The sequence below is a fragment of the Grampus griseus genome (assembly GCF_964374135.1).
Source record: "Grampus griseus genome assembly, chromosome: Y".
NCBI lineage: Eukaryota > Metazoa > Chordata > Mammalia > Artiodactyla > Delphinidae > Grampus > Grampus griseus.
The window spans coordinates 966,228-976,996 of NC_139016.1; the positions used below are offsets into that span (position 1 = coordinate 966,228).

Here is a 10,769-nt window from a genome sequence, read left to right on the forward strand (position 1 = left end):
TAAATGTTAAAATGTAAAACATTCAAAATGTAAAAATACTATATGTTTACACTAACATTGTATTACATATGTAGATGTAATTACCTTATAATATAATAACGTTATGCAACGAATCAATTCCTATAGTAAATAAAATAATCAATATGTAATTAGGTAATAGTTTATAACGAAATTATATTACATATTATGTGCGATGCATAATTATAATAGAAATTTAGGCCCAAACACCTGGTCCCGGTCCTAAGGCAGGTGGCCTCACACTCCTGCCCCAGGTGTGGCCTCCGCCTGGACCTGAACACAGGTAGCGGCCTGGGGGCGGGGTGGGCTCGCGCATGAGCAGTGCAAAGCCCGGGGGGGGAGGGGAGGCCCCGGCCTGCACCACCCCGTCGTCTCCGGAAGTCCCGCCTCTGAGGGCGGGACCAGGGCCTGGAGGAGAAACAGGGAGCCGCCGCGCGGCCGTTTCCGCGGGCCCCGGCGCCGGAAGCGGATATGCGTCACAGGGGCGGGCGGCGGCGGCGGTGGCGGCGGCGGTGGCGGCGGGTCGCGTTGGGGTTGCCTCCGGTGGACGGTCGCGACGCGGGGCGGGGAGGCCGCGCCTGCCAGGGTCGTCGGGGGCCCGCGGAGAGCTGGGGCCAGGGCGGCGGCGGCCTGGGACGCAGGCGGAACCCCGCTCCGGTGAGCGCCGCCCGCAGCCGCCTCCGCCCGCGAGCCGGGCGGGGGTCTGGGAGCGGGGACCCAGTGGCCGTGGTATCAGAGGGCCGGGGTCTGCGGGGCTCTCGGGAACAGGGACCCAGGGGCGGAGGACCCAGAGGTCGGGAGTCTGCGGGCGGCCTGGGGGCGGGGGTCGTAGGCCTGGGGACCTGGAGTCTGGGAATCGAGGGCCTAGGTATGTGAGGAGCCGGGGGAGGGGGACCTGGGGTGACGAGGTAGCAGGGGCCGAGGTCTGCGGGGATCTTGGGGCCGAGGACACTGGGGGCTGGGAGAAGAGCCAAAGGCGTCCGGGGAGACGGGGGTTCCCAGGAGGCCACTGGTACCGGGGGGGGCGGTGCGGGGGGTGAGGGCAGGGCCGGTGACAGAGAGGGAAGGAGGCGGGGCCGGGAGCTGGGGGTTCCGAGGTTAATGGGGTTGGCGGGGGTTACAGGCAGCGGCCCGGGACAGGGAAGGCGGGAACTGAGGGGCGGGGGGGACAGTTAGAGGGGCTGGAGGTACTGGGCACCGCGTAGGGTTAGCTGGGGGTATCCGGGCAGCGAAGGGGCTGGGGGTCGCGCCCAGGATGCAGGAGAAGCCAAGCAACAGGGAAGCTGGGAGTACCAGGGCTCCCGGCAGGCAGGCGGGGGAGGGGGTAGGGTGTCCGGCGCTCTGGTTCGGGCCCTCCCTGCGGCCTTTGGGGTCCTGTGGAGCGGGGAGTCACAGGTCTCAAACCAGGCCAGAGCTGCTCTGCAGTGCCCCTGACCCTGCCACGTGGCTTTCCTCCAGCTGGGACGCCCGCACCCCTGGGGTTCCTCCTGGATCTGGGGCGGGAGCTCCGAGAGCTAGCGGGTGGGCGGGCAGACCGGCTGAGGCCGCCACCTGTAGGGCTTGGTGTCCATGGGTCAGGCTTTCTGGAAGCAGGCACGTCTCCCAGCAGGTGGGAAGAGCTGGGGGAGGAGGGTAGGAGGGGCTCCCTCCCCTCCCCCGGTTTCCAAAAGGTCACTTTTTATGCTTTATCTGGGAACAGAGAGGGTGCCTCTGCCCACAGTGGGGAAGTTGAAGTCGATGGCCCTTGGCTGTTTTTTTCAGCCTGAAACTTCTTTCCTGTTTCTTCCGTGGAAACACAGGGCCACCTCCTCCACAGACCCTGCCAGATGCCTGTCCTGAGCCGTCCCTTCCCTCCCCCGTGAGGTGTGTGCACCCTCTGGTGGAGGTGGCGGGTGGAGTCGGCCTGCCCCGTGTTCGCTGAGGGCAGCGACCGACCCCGCCGAGCTGGGCTCCCACTGCCCTGGCCCCAGGAGAGCTGCCTCTGGGTACTGGGGGCAGGTCAGCGCTGCTGGAGGAGTCGGGCTGCCAGCTGTGCCTAAACGTTTTGTCGGCCCGTTTTCTCCCCTGCTTTAGTGTAATCTCATTAAAAGCACCAACGTCTCGGGCCGAGGGCCTTTCCCTCTGTGGAGGCCCGTGTGCCTGACGTACAGAGAGCGAGCAGACTTGCCTCCCTGCTCCGGGCCCGCGGCACCGGCCAGCCTGGGACACCTCGGCCCGGTGCCCGGCCCTGACCCGTCGCGCACGGTTGTTTTTCAGGCCCGAGGTCCCGGCTATGGCTGCGGCTACCATCGTGCACGACACGTCCGAGGCGGTGGAGCTGTGCCCTCCCTACGGCCTGTACCTGAAGCCCATCACGAAAATGACCATCAGCGTGGCGCTCCCGCAGCTGAAGCAGCCGGGCAAGTCCATCTCCAACTGGGAGGTGATGGAGCGCCTGAAGGGCATGGTGCGCGACCACCAGTTCTCCGCGCTGCGCATCTCCAAGAGCACCATGGACTTCATCCGCTTCGAGGGCGAGGTGGAGAACAAGAGCCTGGTCAGGGCCTTCCTGGCCTGCCTGGATGGCAAGACCATCAAGCTCAGCGGCTTCTCCGACATCCTCAAGGTGCGCGCCGCCGAGTTCAAGATCGACTTCCCCACCCGCCACGACTGGGACTCCTTCTTCCGGGACGCCAAGGACATGAACGAGACGCTGCCGGGCGAGCGGCCCGACACCATCCACCTGGAGGGGCTGCCCTGCAAGTGGTTCGCCCTGAAGGAGTCGGGCTCCGAGAAGCCCAGCGAGGAGGTGCTGGTCCGGGTGTTTGAGCGCTTCGGGGAGATCCGCAACGTGGACATCCCCATGCTGGACCCCTACCGCGAGGAGATGACGGGCCGCAACTTCCACACCTTCAGCTTCGGGGGCCACCTGAACTTCGAGGCCTACGTGCAGTACCGCGAGTACGCGGGCTTCATCCAGGCCATGAGCGCCCTGCGCGGCATGAAGCTCATGTACAAGGGCGAGGACGGCAAGGCCGTGGCCTGCAACATCAAGGTGAGGGAGGGGCCCCCGCAGCGCGGGCAGGGCCCCGTGGAGAAGGTCCCCGCGGCAGGCCGCGCCCTGCAGGACGGCAGCCGCGGGCAGGGGAGCGGGCGGCCCCGTGCTTCTCTCACAGAGCCTGCGTCTTCAGGGCGCGCGAGGGAGCCGAACGTCCTCCCGTGGCTGCCAGGGTGACGGTCGCCCTGGGAGGAGCTCCAGCCGGGCCCCCAAACGTCCCTTGAAACGAGGCGACGGTTCTTTTACGGCCGCGCACTGTGCCCCGTGCCGCCTGGGCGGGGGAGGCGCGGCAGCCGGCCTCGGGGCCCCAGGGCCCTGTGGCAGGAGGAGAGAGGGGCGCGTTTCCCGCCGGTACCGGGGCAGGGCGTCGGGCCTCCGGGTACGCTCGTGCTCCCGGCGCTGTCCCTGTGGTTCGTGGTCCCCTTCCCCTCTCGGGAGAAGTGGGGTCCTGAGCGCTGACCGTGAGGCTCGGGACCCGTGGCCACGCAGGGGAGGGCGTCCCGGGAGCCCCTTCCCTGCGCTGAGTCTGGGGGAGCCGGCCTCGCGCGGGCGGGGCTGTCGCCCTCAGGGAGGCTCTCCGGTCGCCGGACCCGCCCCAACCTGCCCCGTTCTCCCTCTGAAGGTTTCTTTCGATTCGACCAAACACTTGAGCGACGCCTCCATCAGGAAACGGCAGCTCGAGCGGCAGAAGCTTCAGGAGCTGGAGCAGCAGCGGGAGGAGCAGAAGCGCCGGGAGAAGGAGGCGGAGGAGAGGCAGAGGGCCGAGGAGAGGTGCGTGCGGCCCGGGCCGCTCGGGGCTCCCGCCTGGGCCCCGTGCGCGCACCCGTGTGCGCATGTGCGGGCGGCGGCGGCGGCGGTGGCGGCGGCGGGGCCAAGCCCCCTACCCGCGTGGCCCTGCCCAGTGCCCTGGACGGGCCTTCCCCCTCCGAGCCTCCCTGAGTGCCATGCGCGGGTCCTGCTGACACAGGCACGGAGTCTTGGCTGTTTTGCAGGTTTTTGCGTTCAGGCTGAAGCTGCTTTTAAGTGAAGTAGAGAACTGATGACGTTGGCGGGTTTTTGCAAAAACGCCTCGTTTAGGTCTGTAAAGTAACTGAGGTTCACGTGTCTAATGGCAAACTCGGGGGACGACCTTTCCCCCTTTTATCTTTTGCTTTATGAGTTATAAGAGCAACCTGACTAACGATACTACCTGGATTTTAGAAAACAAGGAAAGATTCTTCTTGGTCCATCACGGCTGCTGTGCGCTTGGTGTTTCTTTCCAGCATATATATGTGTGTGTGTGTGTGTGTGTGTGTGTGTGTGTGTGTGTGTGTGTGTGTGTGTGTGTGTGTGTGTGTGTGTGTGTGTGTGTGTGTGTGTGTGTTACAGTCAAGGTGTCGTGTGTTTTGCAGAGTGTTGTTCAGTCTTAGGTGTGCGTGATCTGGGCAGTTCATTGTTCACCAGTCTGTTTATCTGTTGCCTGAATTGACTTACCTCTTGCCCTGGCTGTCGGGTTCCTGTTTTGTTTTCCCTTCTTCACCGACAGCACTAACACAGATGCGGAGATATCTCGGCGGGTAGCAGTTCCTTTGTCTGCACCGGAACCCAGTTCCAGGGTAGTGCGTCCAGACCATGCCGCTGTTCTCTGCTCAGCCCCACGTGGCTCCCGCGGGGAGGCGGGGATGCCTGGGCTGCAGACAAGGGTGTAGCCGTTGGTCGGGGGCCAGGAGCCCCGGAGTAAGGCCGTGGGTGCAGAGAGAGGAACGGGCGTCCAGGGAGTGTAGGCTGTGCTCGCTGCGTGGCTGCCCTCAGGAGGCGGCCCTTGGCGGGGACGGTTGGGATCGTGCAGTGAACCGGGCCGCAGCGTCAGCACGGCCCCCTCAGGCAGAACCGGGAAGCGCAAGTGGCGTGTGGACCACCCACCCGCCCTTGTCCCAAACGGGCCTTGTCCTCCCTCTTCGAGGTGGGCCGTGACCACAAGCCCCCGAGCTGGGGGGTGTAGAAGTTCCCCACGGCCTTCCTAAAGCAGCTCTGAGGTCTCGTTAAAGGCAATTTGCTTGACCTTATGGCAGGAAAAGGGGGTGGGGAAACGGGACTGAGAGTGGCCTTGGAGGACACAGAGCAGGACACGTCCTGGTGAGGACCCGGCCTCGCAGCCCCAGGGCGGCGCCTCGGCTGTGGCCACGGAGCGTGGCAGGGCTGGCCTGGCACGAGCGGTGGGCCTGGGAGGCGCCCAGGGTGAGCAGTGGTGGCCAGGGCTGTGGGGCGGAGCCTCGGCGTCTGTGCCGCATCACGGGCGCGCGTCTCTGGGTCCTTCGGTGTTCATAGGAACAGAGTGCAACTGCCCAGTAGCGGTCGCGTTCCTGGTCGTGGCACGCCGTGGGCCATGAGCTCCACAGTTGAGAGCTGTGGGCACTTGAGGCCCGTGAGGCAGCTAGTACCCGCAGCTCTTGACGGACACCTGCTGCGGGAGGCCTTCAGGTGTGTGTGGCCTCCTGGACGCCGGCACCCTCGAGCTGTCCTGCTTCCCCGTGTTAGCTCGGCCTCGGTGCCCAGCTCGCCCCCTCCTCTGCGTCCGGATGAGCTTGGGTCCTCCCGCCGCCTCCTCCGGGCCTGGCACCCTGGGAGTGATGTCGGCTCTTCTGCAGACAGTCCGCCTTCTGGCCTCAGGGGTCTCCTCTGTGTCTGGTCCTTCCCGCAGCGACCTCGCCTCTCTGCTGTGCCGGCCCCACCGGCAACTCAGCGAACAAAAGCTCGCAGGAGATGCGGGTGTGCCGGGTGGACACATCCATTGGTCTTCAGACCTTCCCTGGGGGTCTGGAGCCATCCTGCTTTCGGTGGCATCCTCATTTCCGAACGAGGAAGGATGTTGTTAGGGTCTAGGCTGGCGGGTGTGGTGCGGGGGTGTTTATGGAACAGTCGCTGTCTCCAGGGAGTGTGTACGCAGTGATCTCGCAGGGTTTCCCCAGGCAGTGCGTCCTCTCGGGACCCCTTGATCGGGGTACACCCCAAGGCAGACCGGGTCGGGTTTGCGTCCCCGTGCCTTTGTCGTTTCCACTACTTCCTATGAAAGGCCATGCGGTACAGTCTCTCGTGTTTGGTCTTGCCCTTAGCTCGCTGCTTCCGGAACCTTCCTGCGGCTGTGTATGTTGCCGATTCCCTCCCGCTCAGGGCCCGCGGGTTCCCAGGGTGTGAAAGCCCGGGCCGGGTGTCTCCGCTGCCGCTGGGGCTGGGGACGGTGCAGCACGCTGGCTCTAAGTTCAGGGTGCGTGCGGCCAGCGGAGGGGCCTCGTCGCTCTGCGTCGCAGCCCTTTCCCCGTCCGTCCGTCGTCGCCCCTCCGCCATCCGGGTGCCTCTTGTTCAAAACTCAGCGGCCGCTGCGTCCTCCCTGGCCATCCATCCCTTTCTTCACGATTCCGGGCTGGGGTCGCACTCAGCGAGACTCTCCCGCGGATGACGCCAGAAAGTCGCAGCCCCTGAGCGCCGCGCTCCTCGGGGTCCCCGGATGCGACTGAGGTTTCTCCGGGGAGGAAGCGCCGCGATGCCGAGCCCCGCGGCCGCCACCCGGGTGCCCTGTGGATGGCGCGCCCTCGCGCGTGCGGCCCGCGGCCTCACGGAGCCCGTGTCTCGCTCGCGCAGGAAGCAGAAGGAGCTGGAGGAGCAGGAGCGCGAGAGGCGGCGGGAGGAGAAGCTGCGCAGGCGCGCGCAGAGGCAGCGGGAGCGCGAGCTGCGGCGCGGCCAGCGGAAGCTGGAGAGGCTGCAGGCGGAGGAGCAGCGGAAGCTGCAGGAGAAGATCCGGCTGGAGGAGCGCAAGCTGCTGCTGGCGCAGCGCAACCTGCAGTCCATCCGGCTCATCGCCGAGCTGCTGAGCCGCGCCAAGGTACCACCTGCCGCGCCTGCGGGACACGGCGCCCGGCCCGCGGGTGGGGCTCGTTGCGCGGGACGACGCTTCTGGCGTCCCCGGGTCGGCGCTCCACATCCGCGCCCTGTGCTGAGGGAGCCTGCGGAGCTGTGGGTCGGCCTCCCCACGTCCAGGCCTCGCAAGGGCCGGCCTGACGGGGAGGGGGGCGGGGGTTAGGTGGCGGGAAGTGGGGGTGGGCAGAGCCCGCCAAGGGCCGCCCGCCCACCCCCGGGGCTCACTGGGGCCGCGCTGCTCAGGCCCCGTCAGGTCAGCCGCCCTGGGCCGGGGCCTGCCGGGGGTCGGGGCGGAGGCCGGAAGATGCGCGGTCCTCGCCGTGGCCCCGGGAAGCCAGGCGCCTGGAGCCGGGCCGCGCCCCCTCGGTCCGCAGCTGCAGAGCTGACAGGTCTCAGCTGCGCTGTGCGGACGGCCCTCCCGGTTTCCGCACCTGCTTCTCCTGGAGGCCAGGCCGGTAACTGCCGCGAGCCGGGCCGGGGGCGTGGACGGACCTTGCTGGGCGCGCCTGGTGCTCAGGCGGGCCACGGAGTCAGGCGCGGGGCGACCCTAACCTGTTGTCTGGTTACAGTTGTGATCAGTCCGCGGGAAGGAGCGTGGCGGGCGCGCTGAGACCTGTGGCAGCGTGTTCTTGTTTCATGGTGAATATTGAAGACCCTGAACAGGCCCGGCCCCGCGCCTCCGCGCCGTAATCTCAGTTCCCCGTGGCCGGCGACCTTCGCACCGACAGCAGGCGCAGAAGGCCCGCCCCGGGGCTGCGGCGAGGAGCTTTGCCAGGGCTTTCCTCCGCCGGCTGGGCAGGACGCCCGGGCGCGGGCAGGTGCGGCGGGCCGGGCTCCAGCCGGCCGCCCGCCCACCCGCCGGGTCCCCCAGGCCGGCGTCTGCAGAGCCGCGCGCCGCGGAGCGTCCGTGCGGGTTCAGAGCCCAGCTCAGGCGCGGCCCCCTCTGTCCCGCAGGCCGTGAAGCTGCGGCAGCAGGAGCAGCGGGAGGAGACACTGCGGCTGCAGCAGCAGGAGGAGCGCCGGCGGCTGCAGGAGGCGGAGCTGCGGCGAGTGGAGGAGGAGAAGGAGCGCGCGCTGGGCCTGCAGCGCCGGGAGCGCGAGCTGCGCGAGCGTCTGCTCAGCATCCTGCTCAGCAAGAAGGCGGACGGCGCCCGCGCGCCCGCGGGTCTGGGCGCCGCGCACGCGCACCTGCTGCAGCCGGTGCTGGACATCCTGCACACCGTGTCGGCCGGCTGCTCGGGCGCCGCCCCGCCCACGCCCACGCCCACGCCCACGCCCGGCGCCCAGCGCGAGGACCCGCCCCGGCCGCCGGCCACGGGTCCCGCCCAGAACATGAACGGCGGTGCCGCGGACGAGGCCCCGAGCAAGGAGGGGCAGGATCCTCGCCGTGTCGCCCCCGACGACGGCCCTTCCGAGAAGAGGTGCCCCGGCGTCCTCGCCTGCATCCCCGACAACAACCAGCAGCCCAAGGCCGCGCCCGCTGTCTGCGAGCAGAGCGCGCCCAGGAAGGACGCGCGCTCCGAGCAAGACAAGTGCAACCGTGAGCCCAGCGGGGGCCGCGGCCGGGCCAGCGGGGACCGGGGCAGCGATGACGGGCCCAAGCGGGAGCGCAGCCGGCCGCGGCGGGCGGGCAGCCGGGAGGACGTGAGGCTGCCCAAGGAGCGGAGGTCGCACAGGAAGCGCTCGCACCAGGACGGGAGCCCCCGCCGGCGCAGCGCCAGCCCCGAGCGCGAGCACGAGCACGAGCACGAGCGGTCGCGGAGGTCCCACAGCAGAGACCGGCATGGCCGGCGGGAGAGGAGCCGGGACCGGGACCGCAGGGGCAGCTCGGGCAGGAAGCGCAGCCGCCACCGACGCAGCGAGAGGTCGCGCTCGGGCTCCCCCAGCCGGCACCGCAGCACCTGGAACAGGTAATGCACGGAGGGCCCAGGCAGCAGCCGTCCCGGAGGACCAGGACGGGGGGAGGGGGGGCGCACGTCCTGCTGCTGCTCGCTGCCCCCCACGCCACCCCGCCACCCCCCCCCCAGCACACCCAGGGAGCTCCCTGGTGAGGAAGGCACCGCCTCCAGCCTCCTCTCGCTCGTGGCCGTGGGTCTAGTTTAGAGGCATCGTCCCCGGTGACGAGCTTTCGTTTCCCTTAAAACTGTTGATCCAATAGCTTTAACGTCAGCAGTCCTCTCTGAATCAGGAGGAACACGTAGGCCGCCAGCCGTGAGAATTGCAGACCACCCCACCCTGGGCACACAGGCTGGCAGCGCCGAATCCCCGCACCTGCTCGGAGACGCCTCTCATAGTCACTTCACGGGAGCTGCCTGTCGCGTCACGGGGATGGACTGTCCGGTGTGGCGGCCACAGCCCCATGGGGCATGGAAAAGAGGAAGCCTCGCCCTGCGGGTGTTTTTTTGTTTTTTGGTTTCTTCCCTCTTTTGTAAGTTTAACGGACTGGGAACAAAGTTTGGGTGGGATGCCAAAGGAAAATGGCTCTGGTGCATTTAAGTCATCGGCGGGGAAGCTGTACGTTCTGCAACGCGGAAACTCAGACGTGCCGTCTTTTTAGGTGTGGGCAGGTGCGGAAGTGGTACGGAGGGTCCCAGAAGCTCACTTTTCTACAAATTCAAGTAATTCAACGTAAAAAAAAAAAGGTTGATTAAAATTAGTTTTGGTTCCTAGTCAAGGTTAGCCTGTGTGGTTTTTTTAAGAAACCGTTTTGCTAAATTATTTTTACTTGGAGCGTTTCAGATTTAATGCTGCAAACATGTTAAATTTTATAATCGTTGGCTTCTCTGAGTGAAGCTCAGAAATACTTAAAAATAGCTGTTATCGTCCGCCTTAGGAGAGATGGTGTTTATTCCAGTTTGCCTTTTTATGGTGAAATAAAATCCTTTTCCAATGAACTAATGTTTCCCATACTTAATGTGTGTTCGCGTTTTTAAGTTCTTTGGGCTGCCTCACTGACCTGAGCGTGATTTGGCGTATCTGAAATCGCTGGTTTCTAAAGATTCATTTCACATGCTGTCACTTTTGTAAAGTAACTCCCTGGAGGAGAACACGGGTCCTGAGATTCCTTCAATTTGCTTGCCGGGAACATAAAAGTGTAGCAAGTTCACGGAAGCAGTCTTTTTAAAGCTACAGTGCCATTAAAAAAAAAAGACTTCAAGTGGTTCTCTCCTCACCTTGAGTTGGGGTAGCAGGTAGGTGTCAGTGCCCCTGCTGGGACCCCGAGCTGCAAGTGATCCCTCCGTCTGTCTGTGTTTTAAGTCAAACGCAGATGTTCTCAGCACGTGGAGGGCAGTTATATGCTTTCTCCACCCTAGTCACATCATCGTCAAGATCTCAGGTCGGCACAATAGACTTGCACTTTCCTTCTCTGCGCTGGCATTGGTCTGGTCTGTCACCAGTCGAGGTGTGCGTGCAGGACGTGCTCAGATGCCCAGTGATTGGAGATGCCTCTCAGAGGTGCACACGGGCAGCTGTGTCAGGATTCCTGCAGCCTGGCATTAAGTGTTTTTTGCCCCATCAGCAGCTCTGAGAAAGTCGGAGGACTGGGTGTCACTCTGGGTGCCCAGGATGTGTTGCTGGATGAGACAGGCCCCCTGAAACATGGGAATCTTGAAGGAGCAAGTACAGGACTGAGGAGCAGGCCACGTGGCATCGTGTGTGTATGTAGGGGAGGTCTCTGAAGTCAAGGGAGATCTCCGTGAGGTCAGAGGAGGTTTCTCTGAAGTGAGGGAGAGTCAGATCAGCACACATCTCTGAGGTCAGGGGAGGTATCGCTGTGGACGAGAGTCAGGCCTCTGACTTCTAAACCTGTTCCACTGAT

At 65.0% G+C, this 10,769-nt stretch overlaps 1 protein-coding gene across 5 annotated transcripts; it reads left to right on the forward strand.

Moving 5' to 3' along the window:
* Positions 1-562: 562 nt before the first annotated feature.
* LOC309817751 (A-kinase anchor protein 17A-like) lies at positions 563-9,823 on the forward strand. 5 transcript variants are annotated; one of them, XR_014296246.1, is made up of 7 exons: positions 563-675; positions 2,275-3,052; positions 3,678-3,826; positions 6,674-6,914; positions 7,904-8,859; positions 9,108-9,377; positions 9,507-9,823. XR_014296246.1 is itself a non-coding variant. In XM_082647027.1 (6 exons), the coding sequence occupies exons 2-6, from the start codon at positions 2,291-2,293 to the stop codon at positions 9,130-9,132; spliced, it is 2,133 nt and encodes a 710-aa protein (XP_082503153.1). In that variant the 5' UTR covers positions 563-675; positions 2,275-2,290; the 3' UTR covers positions 9,133-9,823. The 5 variants fall into 5 exon arrangements, 4 of the variants coding, with proteins under 4 accessions (XP_082503153.1, XP_082503155.1, XP_082503156.1 ...); XM_082647027.1 differs by having other exon boundaries at positions 9,108-9,823; XM_082647029.1 differs by having other exon boundaries at positions 9,138-9,823.
* Positions 9,824-10,769: the final 946 nt, after the last annotated feature.